At 39.9% G+C, this 21502-nt stretch overlaps 1 protein-coding gene across 3 annotated transcripts in view; it reads left to right on the forward strand.

Moving 5' to 3' along the window:
• Nucleotides 1–21502, forward strand: part of LOC100563653 (caM kinase-like vesicle-associated protein) — a 62169-nt gene that overhangs the window by 20863 nt on the left and 19804 nt on the right. For 2 of the 3 annotated variants that reach the window (XM_008103561.3, XM_003216705.4), the window contains exon 2: nt 19376–19471. In XM_008103561.3, the coding sequence (XP_008101768.1) occupies nt 19377–19471 (95 nt within the window). In that variant the 5' untranslated portion in view covers nt 19376. Of the gene's footprint in view, nt 1–19370; nt 19472–21502 lie in introns of all 3 variants that reach the window. The other variant, XM_016991095.2, reaches the window with a different exon arrangement.

Raw genomic sequence — 21502 nt, forward strand, 5'->3', positions numbered from 1 at the left:
CTGCTGTCCCTTCGGAGAACATCTTCAGTGCCATTCTAAAGGGATCGACAGCACTGGATCTGATAAATTTAATTCTGAAAGGAATTTCATAAAAGCAGAGCCCTCACCTCAGTTCATCCCAACCCACTCAGCCCTGTTTTTAGTACAAGTTAATTTTTCCTTCAGTGTTGGTGGTATCCAAAATAATGCTTCTTGTCCTAGTTTTGAATCTCTGTGTGCAAAAGAGGGATTATTTCATTCACAAAGGCCAGTGTTAAGTTAAAGTGTACATCGCCTATACTGAAGATAGGGATGTTGTCCCACGCCAGATAGTGTGTTGCTGCCAGGATGTAGACCCAATACATTCTTCACCCATAATACTTGAAATAGCAGCTCAATATTCTAAAAATGGGAATAAATCATCACCCTTCTTGCCTTGTGGGAACAAAGGAAACATGGTTATTATATATGCAAAGGAGGATCAAGTACTTAAGTCATCAATATTCTGATTTCTGTGTACTTTTTAAAAAGTCCTTTTGCAGCTATGGCAGGGTGTGTGTGAAGAATATGTGGCCCTCTAGGGTTGACCATACTTGCAAGCACTGATGGGAGCTGTAATCCAAAAATGTAAAGGAAAATATAATCTATTAGCTATGAAAAACTTCTCTAATCCAGTAGATTTACTTGGATGCAATAATTGTGTCCCATTGTGGCTTGATATTTCCTGCTTATTGGGGATAGTTCTGATCTTGCAGTGTTTAGAAAAAGTACTTTGTCGAATGGTAGCTGCCAGAATTCCTCAGCCAGCATGGAAATGACAGGACTGACGAATTATCCTTTTCCAGGGTTCATTTCCCTCCAAGACACAAGAATAGCCTGGAGGTGTTTGAACATCGCTGTTGGCTGGGGATGATGAGAGTTGTCTTCCAAAACACCTAGAGGTTAGGCCATGCCATGTGTGTTTTCTAACATGGGATGCATCTGTAGAATGAAGGCAGTTTGACACCTCTTTAACTGCCATGTCTTAATGCCATGGACCCCAGGGATTTCTAGTCTGGTGAGGCACCAGCACTCTTTGGCAGAGAATGCCAAAGTCGTCATAAAAATACAACTTCCAGGATTCCATAGCATTGAGCCATGGCAGCGAAAGTGGTGTCAGACTGCATTTATTCTACATTGTAGCTGCACCCATAGACAACCAGTGATTCCCCAAAAGGTTGTTAGTCTACAAGCGCCCTGAGTCTCCTCTGGGAGAGAGATGCAGAATATAAATAAAGTTTTATAGTTCCGAAAATCAATGACATTATGATGAAGCTGATGGGAAACAGAGCCCAACAATACCTATAGGTACTCCACTCCTGCCTTGTATACAATTACCAGAAAGTAAGTTCTATTGAATAGGTAGGCATGCACTGTGTGTTTTGCAGCAGTGTAAAAAAACATTCTGCCTGGGTACGTGTTCATGTACATATTTTTGCATGTTCCAACAGTAAAGGGAGATGTAGGATATAACCATCCTTCCTCTGCTCCACTTATGTTGCACATACTGCTCTTGCTTCCTGTGTTTTGTGCTGCTATTACTTTCCTAAAATTGTCAACAACAACAAAAAAGTGTTGCAGCACTTTAAAACCCACAGGTTCCTCTATTTAAAGAAGCTCCATTGATAGAAATCTGGATCCAGCCCTACATTTTCTTCTCACATTTTTATAATAACTTAAATGACAAACTGATTGAGAACAGGCTGCTACAGATTAGTTTAATATAGTAGGCAGACTAAAACGTTTTGGCAAGGTGTAGCGATGTATCTTCTGGGGGTTGGGAATTTCAGCCAATTATTCTCGATACACAAACATAACCTAGTTAACAAAGTATCGGACAAAGCAGCCAGTCGGAAGAAAACAATGCAATTAAACTTGAGATGAGTGAACACATACTTTTAATGTAGTAATTTTACTGGAGACAGGAGTGTCTGTCTACAACAAGCAAGTTAAATAGCAGGTGCTCCAAAAACCCCTTATTGAGCATGCATAAAAAGCAAAACAGAGAAAAAAATGGGAAAGCAAATAAAACCTCTTTTAGCCAGCATGATGTAGTAATTTGAGCGTTAGACTATAGCTCTGGAGACTAGGATTAAAATCCCTGCTTAGCAATAAAAACCCATTGAGCAAACTTGGGCATGTCACAAGTTCTTATCCTTCAAAGAAGGCAAAAGCAAACCCCCTCTGATTACATCTTGCAAAAAAAAAAAAAAAAACCTATGATAGGTTTGGCTTAGTGTTGACAAGCCAGAAATGACTTGAAGGTTGCAGCTTAGTGTATTTTGGAAGAAGCTTTCAAACAGTATCCAGAAGGTTTGCAATAATTTTGTCTTGTTATATAAGGTTTCCTTGTCCTGGTTGTTTCGTTTGACATGTATATTGTTAGTTTTGGATTTAAAAATCGCTAGAAACATGTTGAATTATTCTATTTATTTTTTTAAGTGTAGGAATTCTCTCTATTCCCTGTTCTCTCTGTTATTTCTGCCTCTAGTACCATTTTTTGTTGAAGAAGTAATTCCAAAGTAGATACTACTTTGTTAACTAATGTATATGTGTATGAAAAAGCCAGTGTGCTTGTGCGTGTGTGTGTTAGAAACAGTAACTGATTTTTACCTATGAAATGTTGGAGGGTACATAATCCAGCTAAAAGATTGAGGCTAAAGTTATAAATTCACTTTCTAGGGCAGGGATAGGTGCATGTGACTCTTCCTCAGCTGTTGTTAGACTGCAGCTCTCAGCATCCAAGCACAGTGATAATGAAAAGTGAGAACTGTAGACCAGCCACATGTGGAGGATATGATAAATCACCTCACTTTAGGAAATAACTTATCTAGAGGTCAGTGAAACTGACACCATCTCTCCAGGAAACTTTATGCACAAATAAATCCAGGGAAGTGGTACAAAGTGAGAGCACTGCCTATCCAAATGAGAATTTTGTCCCAGTGAATGACATTTCCTTTCTCTCAAAACATTTGTAGCATTGCAGAGAATGAGGCAATGACGAATGGTATACCCCTTGAAACTCTTATTTGCTATAATAAAGTCCCCTGGACAAGATTGTCTGTCATTTTTATTTAGATGCACAAACTCTCATTCTAAATGCTCATTTCTAAAGAACAGCAATGCTATTTATTTGGGGATATTTAGGGGGCAGAATTCTTACTGGGCAGCAATGCCATCACTACTCTCAGTAGTTACACCTCAGTAAAGCCAATGGACGATGTGTCTGCGAAAAAATTGGCCTGATTTTGTTGAACCTTGTAGTAAGATCCCAATTATTCAGAAATAAAGCTTATCTGCTCATTTGGGAAACATGCATAGGACTGAGTCGTGATTCTTTGTACCTGGATGAGGCCTGTTGGCTACCATACTGAGAGCACTTGTTAAGAAAAAGCCAATTTTGTTGAGCCCAGTGGGACTGACTGCTAAGTAAACATGCATGATAAGATTGGGCTGTTAGTGTACCCCAGGGAATCTGACAAAACTGATAAAAGTGTATTAGATCCCCTTCATCTATCCTATCTTCTTATTCTGCAAGTCTCTTATGGTGTTTGTTTTCCTCCTGCTTTATTAATTTCAACATGCTCAGTAAAAGAATCATTTTGTATTGATTTTTAGCACATTACGACCACTTTGGGAATACAGCCTGGTTTAATGCTGTTGGCTGTGCAGACTATTTTATCATGTATGGCTGTACTTCTGCCAAAATTAAAATAAAATGTTAAAAAAGAAAGAACAGAGCTTAGAACTACCAGCCATGTGTAGTCAGAGATTAGAACTACCAACCATGCTGGCTGGGGGATTCTGGGAGTTAAATTGCAAAAGAAAAAGAAAAAAAGGACTTTTTATGGCAGAGCGATGAAACCTCTGGCTCTGCAGAGGTATTGGACTCCAGTTCCCATCAGCCCTAGCTGATGCTGAAACATAATGGGATTTTCAGTTCCACAATATCTGGAGGGGCAAAGTTCCTTATTTTTGTCAAACACAGACTCTAAGCTCTTTAGCAGAAGGGTGGGGTATAAATGTAACAAAGAACCAACATGGATATAAAAGTATTGACTGGCTGCTGCAAGCAGAAAAACAAGGAGAGAGGAAAAGCTGGGATCCTGCCTCTGACTCACAAATAAGATCTGCTTTACTGATCAAATCCCTAACTAGAAATAAAGCCTTACGTACCCAAATCCTATGTGAAAGGTGGTGGTAGTATACCTTAAAGCTAACTCCGTACCACTCTCTCTTGGCAAGATTTATTAGTCAAAGGAGGTTTGGCATTGAGATCATTGAGATGATTTCCATAATTGAATGGGGATTCAAGTTCTGGTCTCCCAGTCCAATACTCAGACTAAACCAGTATACCATGCTGGCTCCCTATGTGAGAACATCATCCATTTTTTTCTGCTCCTTTCTCATTCCCTCTGTTCTCTTCTTTCTCTTTACTTCTTTCATCTTTGCCTTCTCATTGCTCCTTCAACTGCTTTTTCTTTCATCCAGCAATGCACAGCTTCTTCTGACTTTAGTATCCCTCAAGCAAATAGAAGCCTTGGATGAGGGGTATTCACTAAGATCACAGCAAGCTTCTGAAATGCCATTCTTTATTAGCAGTCCTTATCATAGCTTGTATTTCTATTTAGGAACTGGGCATATTCAATGCAAAGATAAGGCTTTTCACATTACACTGAATGTTGCTCTAAGTTGCAATGCTAATCAGCAATCCGTGCTGGCAACCGGAGCTCAGGGAAAATTCTATTTTTGGACCACAGGTTCCAGAATCCTCTAGACAGTATATCATAGGAGCTGTAGTCTTTTTTTTTTTAAAGGAACATTTCTCAAGCTCTGCTGACCCGCTGGAGATAGTTCCAATTAAGTTTATTCTTTTCGCTTTTCCAAATGGTCTCTACGGCATCCCTGGCTCTTTCTAAACTCAGTTTCCTGACAAAAGTGCAGGCCTATATCTGCCGCTCCCCCTTCAGTAAAGTGGTGTGAATATCACAAGCAGTAAATTTGGGATGTTCTGAAAGTGCGCCAAATAACTAGTTATATGATTTGTTATTGTTTTTTCTTGCCAGACATGGGAAGAAGTGATGTGGGATTTCCTACATCTTGTGCCAAAACGACTTGGCTGGCTTTGTTAATACAATGCACCTTGTTCTGGTGGGTTGCCATTTGTTTTTCTGCCTAAGGTAATAAAATATCCTGACCCACACACAAGGAAAAAAATGCCAAAGAGCATGTGTCTTCCCACATACACAGAGAGAGATGGTCTATTTGAATCTTCAAGACAATGCTGAAGCTAAGTTGTTGGCCATGGGATTCTGGTTTTAAAAAGTACCTTTCCACCAAGTACTTGTACATTTTTACTCCTCCCCCCCCCCCCCCCCCCCCACACACACACCTCCTGGCACATCATTTCTATGTGTCAGGAGGACTGCCAGAGCAATTTTAATTTTAAGGCTTGTTTGGGGAGGAGGGGGTTGTCTTCTCGCTTCTCTGGGCTCATAGAGTCCAAAAAACCAAGAGGCCAGTGTGGACTGACCCCTGTAGTCAGTCCCCACAGGCCCAATAACCCATTAGACCCAAGCCTTTCAGGAAGGCCTGTGTCTAATGGGATATCAATTTATCTGCTTTCTACTGAATTAATTCACTTTTACTGGAGGCATCGTCTGGATGGGCCCTCCAAGGACAAAGGTGCCAATCCTGGGCAATCAAGGGCTTGGCTGTCAATAAAAGAGTTAACGAATGCACATACTCTTAAGCCCCTATTCTGTGAGGAAGCATCGGGCTCTCAGCCTCAAGTGAATTACACAAACATTGTGCTTATCTGGCTGGCAAGGGAAATCACCTGTCTATACATACACACAATGAATCCTGATGCTTATCTGTCTTGGGAGATAGCCAGTGGGATTTGCCTAACCTTTCTATTCTCAGGAAATTATTTCAGCAGGGCTATGGAGGAGTGGCTCTCCCTGGGCAATAGTGGTATATGTTTCTATAAAGCCGTTTAGATACATTTTATATAAGAATTAGATACAGCACATAGCTGAAAGATACAAGTTGCACAAAAATCATAGATACAATTTATTGGAGATTTAGATATGATACAGCAGGGGTCCTCAAACTTTTAAAGTGGAGGGCCGATTCATGGTCCCTCAGATTGTTGAGGGGCCGAATTATCATTTGGGGGGAAAAAATGAACAAATTCCTATGCTCACTGCACATGTCTTATTTGTAGTGCAAAAAAACCCCCAACAACAATTATTTATTTATTTATTTATTTATTTATTTGCTACATGTATACTCCACCCTATCTCACCCCGAAGGGGACTCAGAGCGGCTTACACGTTGTATGTACATACAATATATTATATTATTAACATAGCACAATATTAGCATTGTATATTACTGTATTGTACTATACCACTATACCATATTATTATTGGTAATATTACATCTATATATATAAAAGAGTGATGGCATCGGGGCAGCGGACAAAACAACAAAACTACAGGCCCCTCAACCTCAAAATTTGACAACACAACCCATCATTCACGGCTCTAGGTTGATACAACAAAAAGAAAAGAAAAATAAAGTCCTAATTACAGGGAGAGGAATAATAGTTTTTATCCAATTGCTTAGCTTAGAAGGCTAAGCTCCGCCCACTTGGTCTCCTAGCAACCTACTCAGCCCAGGGGACAGGCAGAGTTAGGCCTCACTTAGGCCTCTTCCACAGATTATCAGATTTTAACTGGATTATATGGCAGTGTAGACTCAAGGCCCTTCCACACAGCTATATAACCCATTTAGAATCTTATACTATCTGCTTTGAACTGGATTATCTTGACTCCACGCTGCCATATAATCCACTTCAGTGAGCATACTAAACATAAAGACAACCATACAACAGACATTCAATACCACCACTACATCAACAATTTCTCACCAACACCACCAAACAACGCCACAGCAACGCGTGGCTGGGCACAGCTAGTTTAATATATAATATATAATTAATATTATTATATTATACAATATTATTACATTGTATTATTATTATTAGCTGCCCTGAGTCCCCTACTGGGTGAGAAGGGGGGGAAGAAATACTGTAATAAATAAATAAATATGTACTATATTCTATTACATTATAATATTATTATCAATATTATATGTATACACAATATTTATTTATATATTTACTACAATATATTATATTATTACCATATCATTCATTTACAATATTTCATTTACAATATTGGTAAATGAAAAAAACAATACAATATTTAAAAATAAAAATAATTTTAACCAACATACTGTAAACTTATCAGGATTTCAGTGGGAAGTGTGGGCCTGCTTCTGGCCAATGAGATAATCAAGTAGAATTATTGTTGTTTGTGCCTTCAAGTCATTTCAGACTTTGGGCAAGCCTAAGTCTAAAACTGAGGGCGGGGCCAGGTAAATGGCCTTGGAGGGCCGCATCCGGCCCCCGGGCCTTAGTTTAGGGACCCCTGCGATACAGTTTAGGAGGGTACAGCTGCTGGGTCTGTTTTTAATCTTCTGAAGCATTGAACTTGTGCATCTTTGGGTTTTTGGGAAAGGTTTTCAATAAAAAGAAAAATATCATATATTTATTTGTAAGCACTTGGTGAATTATAAATCTTTGGGGGGTTGTTACCGTGGCTTGATAACATTCTGATATCTCCGGCAGTGACCACTGTGATGTCACAAGGGATGGGTCATGCTTATGTCATTAAGAAGACATTGACATAGCTCTGCTGAGTCCACCACTCACATAAAAACACTAAATATGGCAAATCATGCACACACTTGCACACCTTTCAACGCAACACCCTCACTCTAAGATTGCTCTATACCAGTGGTTCTCAAACCACCTGGGGACCCACAGATTGAGAACTACTGCTCTATACTCTGAGGATGGGAGAAGAAAGTTCAGGCCCAGAGGCCTGGCAAACCTTTTTGGATTAGCCCTACAAAAGTACATTGCCACATTTCTATCTGACTATTCTGTTTTTACTTTATTTTTCCCCTACTCAAGTGTTGGTGAGCCTCATCTATTTCTACTCCCCAGATGACCAGATGCAAAAGAACACAAAGTTCCTGAAGCTTAAAAGCTACTTAGAGGAGAGCTGAACATGTGTGTGTGCACGCTTATGTGCCTTTAGGTCTGCTGTCGACTTATGCCAACCCCATGCATTTCATAATGTTTTCTTAGGGAAGTAATACTAAGAGGTGGTCTTGAAAGTTTCTTCCTTTAAGCTACACAGCTACCAGCACCTGATATTCATTGGTGGTAACTCATCCAAATACTAACTAGGGCTGACCATGCTTAGAGAGATTTGTTGCCCCCAGGATATTTAAGTCATTCCATAGCATGATATTAAATAGTGTTTAAATAAGTAGCAGAGGACAAAGAGGAAAAGTGGGACATTTTAAAAGCAGCTGAAAAAGTAGGGTAACAGAGGATTAATCATGACTGTTAGAATGTATGCATCAGTAGCTATGATTCTCGCCTTCCATCTGTGTGTATGTGCCTTCAAGTCACCTGTCAATGTGTGATGACCACATGAATTTCATAGTGTTTCCTTAGTCAAGGAGTACTCAGAGGTGGCTTTGCCCATTCCTTTCTAAGAAATCAGGGACACTACTGAGCATAATCTACATTCGGTGGAGCAGAGTTACTCTTAAGGCAAGAGAATGTGGTGATGTGTTGAAACAATTTTAAACTGAGAAGGATGACCCAGTGCATTATCCAACACTGAACACTTCAATATGGCCTTTGCATGTCATTATAGAATGTAATCATCTAAATAGTAACTTTCCATCTCCTCTATCATAACTTAGCCTTGTCAAACAGAGAAGAGGAGACAGATTGCTAGAAATCTGCATTTTCTGATAAGGATGGTCTTTTTGAGTTTGAGAACCCCGATGTTGAGGCAAAGGACCCTGCTCTCCCAGCAGGAGGCTGTGTACACTAGTCCCAGAGGTGATAAGCAGGAGATGTTGACTTAATAAGGTACCTGTTGCTGTTCTTGTTGTTGTATACCTTCAAGTTGTTTCCAATGTATGGTGACCCTAAGGTGACTCTATAAAAGGGTTTTCCGGGTCTGAGTAGTCGTGACTCATCCAGTGCCACCTACTTATAAATCTTTCAGCTATTCCCTGGCAGCTTCATTGTTTTCAACTTTTCTTATTGACAGCTAGCTGTATTTTGAGGCCTTAATGCCTTCCTGACTTTCGACTTCCTATGATTTATGATTCTGCTTTACTTCTTGCTGTTATTGTTTATTTGGACTTTGACTTGCTGAACAACCTCTAAACTGGCTAAAGACTACTCTATTGCTTCTCTCTTCGTCTTGTCTCTTTTCTTTCTGCTGGATGCTCCGAGACTGACTTGTACTGAATCAATTTCTCAGCAGCTCTTACTCTCTAGTGGTCCTTGGTCCTCAGTCAGATGTTGCCTGGAACACAGGATCAATCTTGATCAATCCTCTGTTGTCCCACTTCTTCAGGTGCTTTTAAGATGCCCCATTTTCTTTTTTGTCTTTCCACTTCTTTTGTCCTCGGCTTACTTCACTTGCTGCAAATTAGGTTTAAAATGTAAAAAAAAAATCCATCTGTGAAATGTTGGAAGGTATGATTTTATACCTTTAAATAGTTAGTTAGACTGAAAGCAGAGCTGGGGATTAGTAAATCTTTGGACAAAGTATTGCTCTTTGTCTGTTTGCCTTCCTTCTCAATTTCTGGGCTCAGTCCATCTCCGTGTTTCATTTGGGAGATATGATAGGGCTGATATTTCTGTCCTACCAAAGAGTTATATTTAAGAAGAGTCTGGTGGTCCTCTCACTCAGGAAGGGAATGGGAGAAGGAGGCCTGTCCTCCATTCCATCTGGCCATCTTATTTGCCCCATCTCCTCGGGCATTTATCTACCCTGTTTCCCCGAAAATAAGACCTAGTAGAAGTTTTGCTGAATTGCTAAATATAAGGCCTCCCCCGAAAGTAAGACCTAACAAAGTTTTTGTTTGGAAGCATGCCCGCCGAACAGAACACCAGAGCATGCAGGATTGGTAAATGTACATACCAGTTGTACATGGAAATAATGGTAGTAACAAGAAATTCTTGATAGGATTCACAGTTTGTCTGGTTATGCTGGTTTGTGATGACAACTACTGTACAGTATATAATAAATGTTCATTTTTTAGTTCAACAATAAATGTGAATTCTGTCTTATTTTCGGGGAAACACGGTATGTCCCATAAAGTCCTTGCTTCAGCCTAACATTGCTGTCCTTTTTTCAAACACTCTGCCTGTAGCATTTTCCCACAGCTACCCAGGCCTCAGCCTGCCCTGTCTGTCGTTCTTGTTCTCCTTCCTACCAAGAGCATATAGCCACTATCTTGTCCACAAGCCCTCTTTTTTACGTGCACTTTTCTTCCTTGTCCTCCCGTCTTTTTGCTACCTATCGCCTTCCTATAGATTCCTTTTTGTGACCCATTGCCAGCTCTCACCACTAATTTTAGTCCTTTTGCATTGAGCGTCCTTACCATCTGCACCCTCTTCTCTCTTGGATCTGGATCTCTTCCTGAGTCTGTCTTTCTACCCACACAACACACACTTTGTTTCTATAGTTAGGTATATTTTGCCAGATAAAAACCAACCTTTTATGTCCCCACTAGAAGCCATGTTCATGAGCATTTCCTTGCTGATTGTTTTCCCCTAAACAGTTTCGCTCTTGAATATTTCATAATGCCTATCCACTCAGCCATTCATTGGGAGATGGAGTAGCTGGGGTCAATGAAGAGTTTTTAATGAGAAGAAAATAAAGATGCTGGTGGTTGGAGACATTTTGCTCAGGAGTTTAGAGACAAGATGAATCAGGAAGTTTCTATCTTCCTATCTTCCTGATGCACTTATCCCTGCCGAAACTCATGAAGAACACTGTCAGTATCCCTTTCTCTTTCTTACTGCAAGAACCTCCACTACCAAGAACACCTCTGAGCATATATTTTTTAATTAATTGTAGACGCAAGTAAAGGTAAAGGTTTTCATCTGATATTAAGTCGTGTCCAACTCTGGGGGTTGGTGCTCATCGCCATTTCTAAGGCAAAGAGCTGGCATTGTCCGTAGACACCTCCAAGGTCACATGACCGGCATGACTGCATGGAGCGCCATTGCCTTCCCGCCAGAGCAGTACCTATTGATCTACTCACATTTGCATGTTTTCAAACTGCTAGATTGGCAGAAACTGGGGCTAACAGCAGGAACTCACCCTGCTCCCCAGATTCAAATCTCTGACCATGGCTATGTATATAAAATAACAAATATTAATAAAAAATTCCTTTGAGGGGAAAAAAGAAAAAGAAAAAATACAAGTAGAGTAATACAAATCTCAATAATGAAATTTCACTTAACATTTTCACTCAATATAATGTATCTTATTTACTTAACCTTACCAATCCCAATTCTACACTTATCAGCCACTTGTGTCCGGCGGTTTCCCACCCCACTCCTCCTTCGCCCCCCACCACCGGGGACAGTTGTATCTCCATTTGGAATATTATTTGAATTGATCAGTTGTGAAGAGAGAGTAATTTAGTTCTTTATATTTTCTTTTCCATTTTACTCTAGCTATCAGAGATCCCCATTTCGAGCCCCAATTCTTCTTACAACAGCCTGTTATGTAATAATATAATAATAATAATAATAATAATAATAATAATAATAATAATAAAACTTTATTTATACCCCGCCACCATCTCCCCAACGGGGACTCGGGGCGGCTTACATGGGGCCGTGCCCAGGACAATACAATATAAACAGCATATAAAGAACAGCACATCACAATACAATAAGCAATACAATAAATAATAATATCCATACAAAATAAAACAAGGAGACAATAAAAAACAAGGGCAGACCACATGAACATTAAGTTAAAACATGGGGTGAGAGAGACATAAAAATAAAAACCACAGCGAACAGGGTCATAAGGAAGTGGGGTATTCTGGAGGATAGATATTAGAGGGAGCAACGGAAAAGAAATATAAAATGGTTACTCTCCAAAAGCACAATGAAAGAGCCATGTTTTCAAGTCTTTCTCTTTTTTATGTATTTCATCCTCCTTTCAAAAATATAATCCTGGCACATACAGTCTGGTAAATATTCAAGCATTTTTTAATTCCCATTTTTTCCTGCTCTTTCCGTTGCTTGAGCCACTTCTATCATATGTTTATGATATCTGCCCATTTGTTAGTGCTGCTCTTGCCCTCAATTTTCTAAATTAAAAAATTCCCTTTTATTCAGCTCTACCTTTTGCCCTATTACTTCCTCTGTTTCTTTATTTTATTATAAATTTTTGTATCTTGTCACAGTCCCACCACATATGCATAAAAGAGCCAATTTCGCTGTATTTGTGCCAACATAGTTTTGAGGATGATTTAGTTATATGGGCTAATTTAAGTGGGGTTCTCTATCATTTGGTCAATATTTTCTGTTGTGTTTCTCTGGTCCTAATATGTTTGGTTTTTTAAATTGAATTAATCCAGTGTTCAATATTGAACTAACTGCAGCTTAAATCCATATCACCTTTGACTATGAAGCTTTTGTCAGGAAACTGAAGTGTCTGAGGCAAAAGGCGCATTGATTCTGCCAGTTAAAGGTAGAGAACTACACAGGGACAGGAGAATAGTAAAAGTGAATAGCTGATTGTGTAGATAGCGTAGACAGGAGAAGTTTTGCTTCTCGTACCATGGTCTTAACCTCTTAGAGGACCGCTGGCTACACAAGGGCTGTACCTCATTAAGACTGGGAAGAATATATTTGGTAATAAAATTGCAATTCTGATCAAACTTTTAAATTAAGTTCTTCGTGAGTTGGAGATGATAGCTCAAATATCAGCCTAAAATTAAGCTTTAAACACAAGGATATGAATTCTAGAAAAGAAGCTGAGAGAGAGAATGGGGTCAACATAAAAAGTAACAGTAAATTAATAAGTGAAAATAAACAAAACTTCAGATATCTATATATCAATGCACAGGGCTTAGAAAGTGAAAACAAAAGGACCTATATGTATTGAATGGAAGGAAAGACAAATCATCAAGGAAGAGTACAGATGTGTTCCTCAAGTTTGCAAGAATGGAATAAGGAAAGCTAAAGCTTAGAATGAGCTGACAATGGCAAAACAAGTAAGGAGCAACAAAAAAGGTGCCACCCCCCAAGATACATTCAAGGAAAGGGAAAAGCCAAGTGACAGTGGGACCACTGTTCAATAAGTACGTTAAAATGCTAACAGAGCACAATGAAAAAACAGAACTACTCAATACCTATTTTGCTTTATCTCTCTCTCTCTCCCCTCCTCCCAAAAAAGAGACTTGGACTGCAAATCAAATTGTTAGAGATCACCTAACTAACCTATATGAGTTCAAATCTGCAGGGCCAGATGAACAGCATCCCATAATACTCATGGCACTTGCTGATATACTCTGAACTACTTGCCATTTTTTGTCATTTTGGAGAGCGAGTGAAGTGCCAGAGGACCAGATAAGGGAAAATATTGTCCTCTCTTCAAAAAAGAAGATCCAGAAAACTCTGGAGCAGTGAGCCTAATCTCAATATCACAAAAAATTGGAACAGATTATATGGGAATTTGTCTGCAAGTATCTTGATGAAAGCACAGCAATCAGTAGGAGCCAAGATAGGCTTGTCAAAAACAAATCCTGCCAAACTAATCTTATATCTTTTTTTTCAGTCAGGTCACAAGTTCAGCACATGATGGGAATGCTGCGGATGTCATTTATCTGGATTTCAGCAAAGTATTTGATAAGGTCCCCCATAAGATTTTGGTTAGAAAACTGATGAAATGTGGAATAGATTAAAGTATTGTCAGATGGATCCATAACAGGTTAGAAAACTGTGCTCAAAAGAATCATCATCAATGGCTGCACTGCAAACTGGAGCGCCTCAGAAGTCTGTCCAAAACTGTTATTGTTCAACAAACCCTTTTACTTATCAAGCCTGCAAATTTGATAAGTTTCCAAAAAGCACAAAAGTGAGAGAAGTAGCTAACTCTTTGGAAGACAGAAACAGAATTTGAAAGGAACTTTTTAAAAATAAAATAAAATAAATTCCGTAGAGACAAATGCAAAATTCTACATTCATGCTATAAAAACCACATGGACAGATGTTTTCTTCTTCAATCACACAGTCGTTTCTGACTCTTCGTGACCTCATGGACCATATCTCAGTTCTGTGTGTGTGTGTATGTACCTTCGAGTCCTATGTACCTGGTATTAACTGATATTCTTAATCTAAGTACTCACCAGGTCTGACCATTCCTAGCTTTCAAGATCAGGTGGGATGTTGTGCTTTTAGGCCCCACAGCTCAGCAGTACTGGGTGAGAAAAGGACCTTGGAATTATTGCTGATTGTAAATTGAATTTGAGCCAGCAATATGATCCTGTGCTAAAGAAAATGAATATTATTTTAGTCTGCATTAATAGAAATTGAGGGACGTAATATATTCTGCATAGATCAGGCCTCATCTGGAGTTCTGTGTTTAGTTCTAGACACTTATTTTAAGAAAGATAAGGTTATAGACAAGCTGGAGATGGGTCAGAGAAGGCAACGGACATGATATGGAGAACAAAACATATAAGGAAAGGTTGGCAGAAGAGAGTATGTTTAGCTTGGTGAGGAGAAGACTGAGGATGACATAATTGCACTTTTAAAAATACAGTAGAGTCTCACTTATCCAACTTTCACTCATCTAATGTTTTGTATTATCCAACGAAGTCTGCCTTCCGCCAGGATTCACAGCTGTTTCTATAGGCAGCAAAGCGCAGCAGGCCAATACGCCCAACAACACACAAGTGCAGCCACACTCCCAAACAAGTGACAGACTTGTTGAAAAACATGATGTTTTGGTGCTTCGTTTGTAAAATCATAATGCAATTTGATTTTTAATAGGCTTTTCCTTAATCCCTCCTTATTATCCAACATTTTTGCTTATCCAACGTTCTGCCGGCCCGTTTGTGTTGGATAAGCGAGACTCTTCTGTATTTCAAAGGCTGTCACAGGGCAGACCTACTGCTACTGCCCCGAGGGTAGGAATAGATCTAATGGTCTGAAGCTATAGGATACTAGATTTTGAATGAACACTGGAAGAAACTTTCTGACAATAAAAATGGTCTGGCAATGTAACCAATTGTTTAGAGAACTGGTGGAGTTTTCTTCTCTGGAAGCCTTCAAAAAGTAGTTTGACAGCTCCCTGCTGGGGATGCTGTAGCTGGAGATCCTATATTGAACAGAAAGGTGGAATTGATGGCCCTTTGAGACTCTTCTATCTTTAGGACTCTACTTAATAGCCTGCAGAATGCTCATTGGAGGGGGGGGGAACCAAAAACATGAAAACTGCAAAAACATATTGCCTAGGTAGACACTGGCCCCTTAAAAAAATTCTGGCAATTGACAAGTGGGTTGCTACTGAGCACAAAACATAGATCTCTTTCCTTTTCCACCTTCTAAATTTTACTACCATTTTTGTACCCATGAATATATACCTACATGATATCACATTTCACAAGATAAAGAGCCAAGAGAATAAAACAAGCAGGTAAACAAATAAAGGCTTCAGGCAGGAGTTGGGGTTTTTTTTTTTTTGGAGGAATTTCAATAGACAGCATCCATGAAAAGGAAACAGGAACATTTTACTCTAGGGTAATATGCAGCTGCTGCCAGATATTATATTCGGCTATTTAAGTTTGGAGCCAGAATTCTGTGAATCTGTTCCTGAGACTTTTGAGGATGATACATTCATAATGGGCTGCGGGAATACAGCCGAGCTTCTTATATTTCTTTGAACAAGGTAAAATAAAGAAAGAGACTATTCATGTCAACTGCTTTTCTGTTTGGACAGGAAAGAATATCTGCTACCAACTCCTAGGTGACAGTTGAGATCCTATTCAAACTGTTCAATGCCCATCTATGGGCAGAGAAATCTTATTGTAGAGATGCAGTCTGATCTGTGTTGTAGAGCCATGGCTCACAAGGCCAAAATGCAGAGACCTTTTGGATGAACCGGGATGATATGTCATGTAGCACTCCTCTCAGGCTTCTCTGTTCCCTTCCCAGTAAGATGAAGCTCAGAAATAAAAAGGGAGGAAATCAAAATTTTAGGAGGAAAAGCTATTTTATCCTTTTGGAAGAAAAAAATGAAAAAAATAGTTATAAATATGGCCTCTTAAAATACACTATGTAACAAAATTTGAAACATGTTCTGTTCCCGGTTTGAAAGTGTTGTTCCTCTTTAATTGTGTGGTATTTGCTTTGAAAGTAGTTGTTATACTCCAGAAACTTTGTTTTTGTGGCTGCCACAAACTATGTTGAATTCGTTGAGGCTTTATGAGATATTCATTGAAAAACCCAAGCAAATGTGCTGTAGGATGTCCTGCAATAACTAAGTTTTTGCAGTTTAATAAACATTATCAATGCTTTTATAATAGAACCAGTTAGGAAATAAGCCATGGAAAAATCGAGTTATGGTGATATTGAATAAACTACTTTAATAAAGTGTGTTCCTACATTTGTTTCCCTCAAATTATTTCATAAGGAAAAGACTTTTATATAAAAGTATATATGTAGTCTTATATAATACATATAGTATCATTTCATTTCATGTCCTGGTTATGGTTGGCTTGGTGTGTGCGCCTTCAATTCACCTGTCTAAGGAACCTCATTAATTTCCTTGTCCATGTACTTTCTAGAGCTGACACTGCTTTGCCCCTATTTCCTACATTAAGTAGACTGACTTATCAATGGAACCACTGGGTTATGTTGCTCCTGACTTAAGCCTCATTAATTTCAATATGATATCTGTGGAATAAGGTTCTCTTGTCAAGTGTGCAGAAAAGGGATGTATTTCTCTTGCAATTCTATATTTCTCTCTGTGTGTGTATCCTCAAGTGACCTGTTGATTTATGGTTGACATGAATTTCATCGGGTTTTCTTAGGCAAGGAATACTCAAGAGATGGTTTTCCTAGATCCTTCCTCTGAAATACAGCTTGCAGTGCATGGTTTTCATTGTCGCTCCCCCATCCAAATAATAAATAGGGCTTATTCCACTTAGCTTCCAAGATCAGCTGGGTTCTGATGCCTTCAGAGTAATTATGCCATTAAATCTCTTCATGGGTTTTCCCTCATGGCGAGTATGATTGTCTTTAAAAAGTATAGTCTTGGTAGTGGATCCATAAATGACCATGAAGACCTATTCTGGATCCACATGGTCTGGATTCCCATTCAAGACATCGATTTCCAAGTGGAAGGCAGTCCTGAGAAGGGTTTGCTTAACATGCCTTCCTCTTGGCATTTTTCTCCATTTCTCCTTCTACTTGTGTCTCTTCAAAATCCATGCCGCTGTTGGTAACAGCTGACATCCAGTTAGAATGCTTAAGTGCCAGAGCTTTCCAGTTCTCTGTGTTTATGCCACATTTTTTAAGGTTAGCTTTAAGGCCACCTTTAAATCTGTTTTGCCGTCCTCCAAAATACGGTTTTCCATTCTTGAATTGAGAATAAACTACTTTGAGAGATGGTGATTGGGCATTTGGACAATGTGACCAATCTAGTGAAGTTGATGGTGGAAGATTATTGTTTCAGTGCTGGTAGTCTTTGTCCTTTTAGAATAAATCTATATCAGAGGAGAGGGTATGATAATTGTGCCGAGACATGGTCAGGCTTTTTCACAGTACTGGCTCGACAGCAGTACATGTGAAAAAGATCTTGGAGTCCTCATAGTCAATAAGTTAAACATTAGCCAACAATGTGATGCGGCAGCAAAAAACCCCCAAACCCCCCCCCAAAAAACCAATGGGAGTTTGGCCTGCATAAATAGGAGTATAGTGTCTAGATCTAGGGAAGCCCTCTATTCTGCCTTGGTCAGACCACACCGGAATACTGTGTCCAATTCTGGGCATCGCAGTTGAAGGGAGATGTTGACAAGTTGGAATGTGTCCAGAGAAGGGTGACTAAAATGATCAAGGGTTTGGAGAACAAGCCCTATGAGGAGTGGCTTGAAGAGCTAGGCATGTTTAGTCTGCAGAAGAGAAGGCTGAGAGGAGACATGATGAGGGCCATGTGTAAATATGTGAGGGGAAGTCATAGGGAGGAGGGAGCAAGCTTCTTTTCTGCTGCCCTGGAGACTAGGATGTGGAACAATGGCTTCAAACTACAGGAAAGGAGATTCCACCTGAACATTAAGACAAACTTCCTCACTGTGTGAGAGAGCTGTTCAGCAGTGGAACTTTCTCTCTACCCCGGACTGTGAGGGAGGGAGGCTCCTTCTTTGCAGGCTTTTAAGCAGAGGCTGGATGGCCATCTGTCGGGGGTGCTTTGAATGTGATTTTCCTGCTTCTTGGCAGGGGTTTGGACTGGATGGCCCGTGGGGTCTCTTCCAACTCTATGATTCTATAATTGTGCCAAGACATGGTCAGGCTTCCCATGCTGAACGAAGGAACCTCAGGATCCTGTTTTTCCCCTTCAACCTTGGCAAAGATTGGACATTTCCTGGATCAGGGAGGAATATGATAGGGGCAGTCGCAGGGTGGGGGCGGGTTGAGGCAGGACTCAAGGGTTTTGTCCCCATTCCCTCAAGGAGATTGCTTGTTCTTCCGCTCTAGCTGTTCCCTGTCTCTGGAGTGTGAAGGCCACGCTAACGAGGCATGAAGGGAATTTTCAAAGGAGAAAGGGTCATGAATGCAATGAGCACCTCGCTTACACGACAGACCCAGTTTCACTCTCCTGTTAGTCTCAAGTTTCAGTGGAGCCTCTATTGCCACACACAAAAAAGTAGAAATAGGGATTGCAGTTATATGGGCATTCTGAGCTCCATGGAACTGTATAGGAAGGAAACATAAGACCCAGTGCTCAAAGAACCCTAAAAATACCTCACAACCTCTGAGGACGCCTGCCATAGATGTGGGCGAAACGTCAGGAGAGAATACTTCTAGAACATGGCCATACAGCCCGGAAAACATACAACAACCCTAAAATTTTATATCGCCATATTCTGCACATGTGGGATCCAACCCTTTGATTAAGAAGAAAAATTGCTAATTCCTTCCATTTGTTTTTTTTTTTTTTTTTTTTTTGAAAACTGGTGTTTAGGTGTCACTCAAAGCCACAGGGAACAGAGACATGCATACCTTTCTTTTACAGCAACCCAGCTGAAATTTGGCAACGATGGCCAAGTTTCAGGCAGAATTGTCGAACGTAAATACACTCCCAAAGAGTGGGTAAAATGACTCAGGAAAATTATTAGACTAGAAATCATATTCTTCCTCTCTGCTTTCTCCCAGGATGCCGTTTGGCTGCATTGGACTACGGGATGAAAAGAGCTACAACAGCCTATCCGACATCACTGACAAATATGAAATCGGGCAGCTGCTGCGGGCGTAAGTAGGCGGCGCACTTGAAACCACTACTGCTGTTCCTGTGGTCTCTGCAGACACCCACAGGGAACAACATCATAGAGCACATCTTCACTGTTGATTTAATGCAGTTTGACACCACTTTAAGTGCCATGGCTCAGTGCTCAGTGCTGAGGAATCCTAGGAGCTGTAGTTTGGGGAGGGAAGGCAGCACTCTTTGACAGAAAAGGCTAATTGTGAAAGCATGAGTCCTGTGATTTCAAAGCACTAAACCATGGCTGTTAAAGTGGTGTCATGCTGTATTAATTCCAGTGTTGATGCACCAATATTATGCAAACAACTGAATAATAAGACAATTTGGGAAGTGCATCCAGAGCTTGGAAAAGTTACTTTTTGACCATCAACTCCTGGAGTATTCCAGTCAACATGGTTTGTGCAGGACATCCTGAGTGGGATATTTTAGGAGTTCAAAGATGTAACAAATCTAAGATCTTAATTACTTCTCCTGCAGCAGTTTTGGATGCCCTGTTGCAGTATCCAAGCACCAACAAACTAACTATGTTTGAGCATTCCCATACTGTGGAAGTATCCTGTTAGACATATCCATTCACATGGCATTTATTTTCCTAGAATGTTGATATTTCTTTCGCTAGTAAGAAAGGTATAATTAAGGTGATATACTGAGTGGAAACTTCATTGTCTTCAACTTACCTGTATAGCGGTTGGTGGACTAAAGCTTCACTAAACAAGGGAGGAGGAATATTACCCAGAGTTTAGATTGCAGTGTATACCTTTTGCTGCTTTTCCAATCAACTACAAAGTAACATTGGGGGGGGGGGGGTGTCAAACGTTAATTCAGAAATTAACTGGGATTGCTAGCTAACTAAACTTTGGGTACTAACAACTATAACCAGTTATTTATTAATTCTTGAGAAGTGATTTTCAAATTCTGCCCATTCCAAATGCTCTTCCCAGTGTTACACCATGCCATTGTTCAAAGAGCTCAAGCTCGATCCTTGCTAAGTGCTAGGGGCATCCAAGATTTATGTTTCTCAGGGTATTACCACACGGTTATTATTTAATTGTTTTTTTAACTTTTGTATTTCTTTTGAAAAACTGTTTAGTATGAATAGATGTTAGTTTCCTTGAGTCCCCATGGGGAGAAAGGCTGGATATAAATGATGATGATGATGATGATGATGATGAAGAAGAAGAAGATGAAGATGAAGATGATGAAGATGATAATGTGCTTCTCTTGTGGTGACTTTGAAGCAGAGAAGGGACCCCTATGGTTGAATCTGACCTTCTGAAGTTCTGAAGTTTCTTTTCATTATACAGTATAACCTCATATTCACAGATTCACTATCCACAATTTCACTTATTCATATTGAAAAAACTCCCCTGATAGTGTTTGTGGGCCTCTCTAGGGCCCCTTCTACACTGTCCTATATCCCAGGATCTGATCCCAGATTATCTATTTATCCCAGATTAACTGGCAGTGTAGACACATATAATTCAGTTCAAAGCAGATAATCTGGAATCAGATCCTGGGATATAGGACAGTGTAAAAGTGGCCTAGATCTCAGTGTAGTTCTATGGTATACTTCTGGCCCAAGTATAGTCGAAATTTAGAATTTCCTATTATCCACAGTTTCAAGTATTCACAGAGGGTCTAGGAACATATCCCCTGCAGATATGCTGATTTTCCAGCTTTGAATGGGTTTTCCCCATTCTGTAAGATTGGAATGCCTCTCCTCTAAGCTTGAAAGCTGGTGACTTTTGCTTTTTGCCACACCTCCTGAAGCACCTCCTTTATGGCTGCTCTTGCTTCTGACCCTTGCTTGTCTTGCAGTGCCTCTCTCCATGGCACCCGGCGCAGTGTGTTCAATGGATATGTCGCAGTGGTGTTAGAGACTGTTCTCATTTCAGCCTTTGCCCAGTCAGCCAATTTGCCTGACAAACAGCTGACAAAAGGAAGAGTTGCAAAATGTCCAGGCAGAGCTGGGAAGCAAGGAAAGGCCTCTTGTCAGCTGAGAAAGAAAAGCATCACATCAC

This window comes from Anolis carolinensis, chromosome 2, assembly GCF_035594765.1.
Source record: "Anolis carolinensis isolate JA03-04 chromosome 2, rAnoCar3.1.pri, whole genome shotgun sequence".
In the NCBI taxonomy this organism is placed as follows: domain Eukaryota; kingdom Metazoa; phylum Chordata; class Lepidosauria; order Squamata; family Dactyloidae; genus Anolis; species Anolis carolinensis.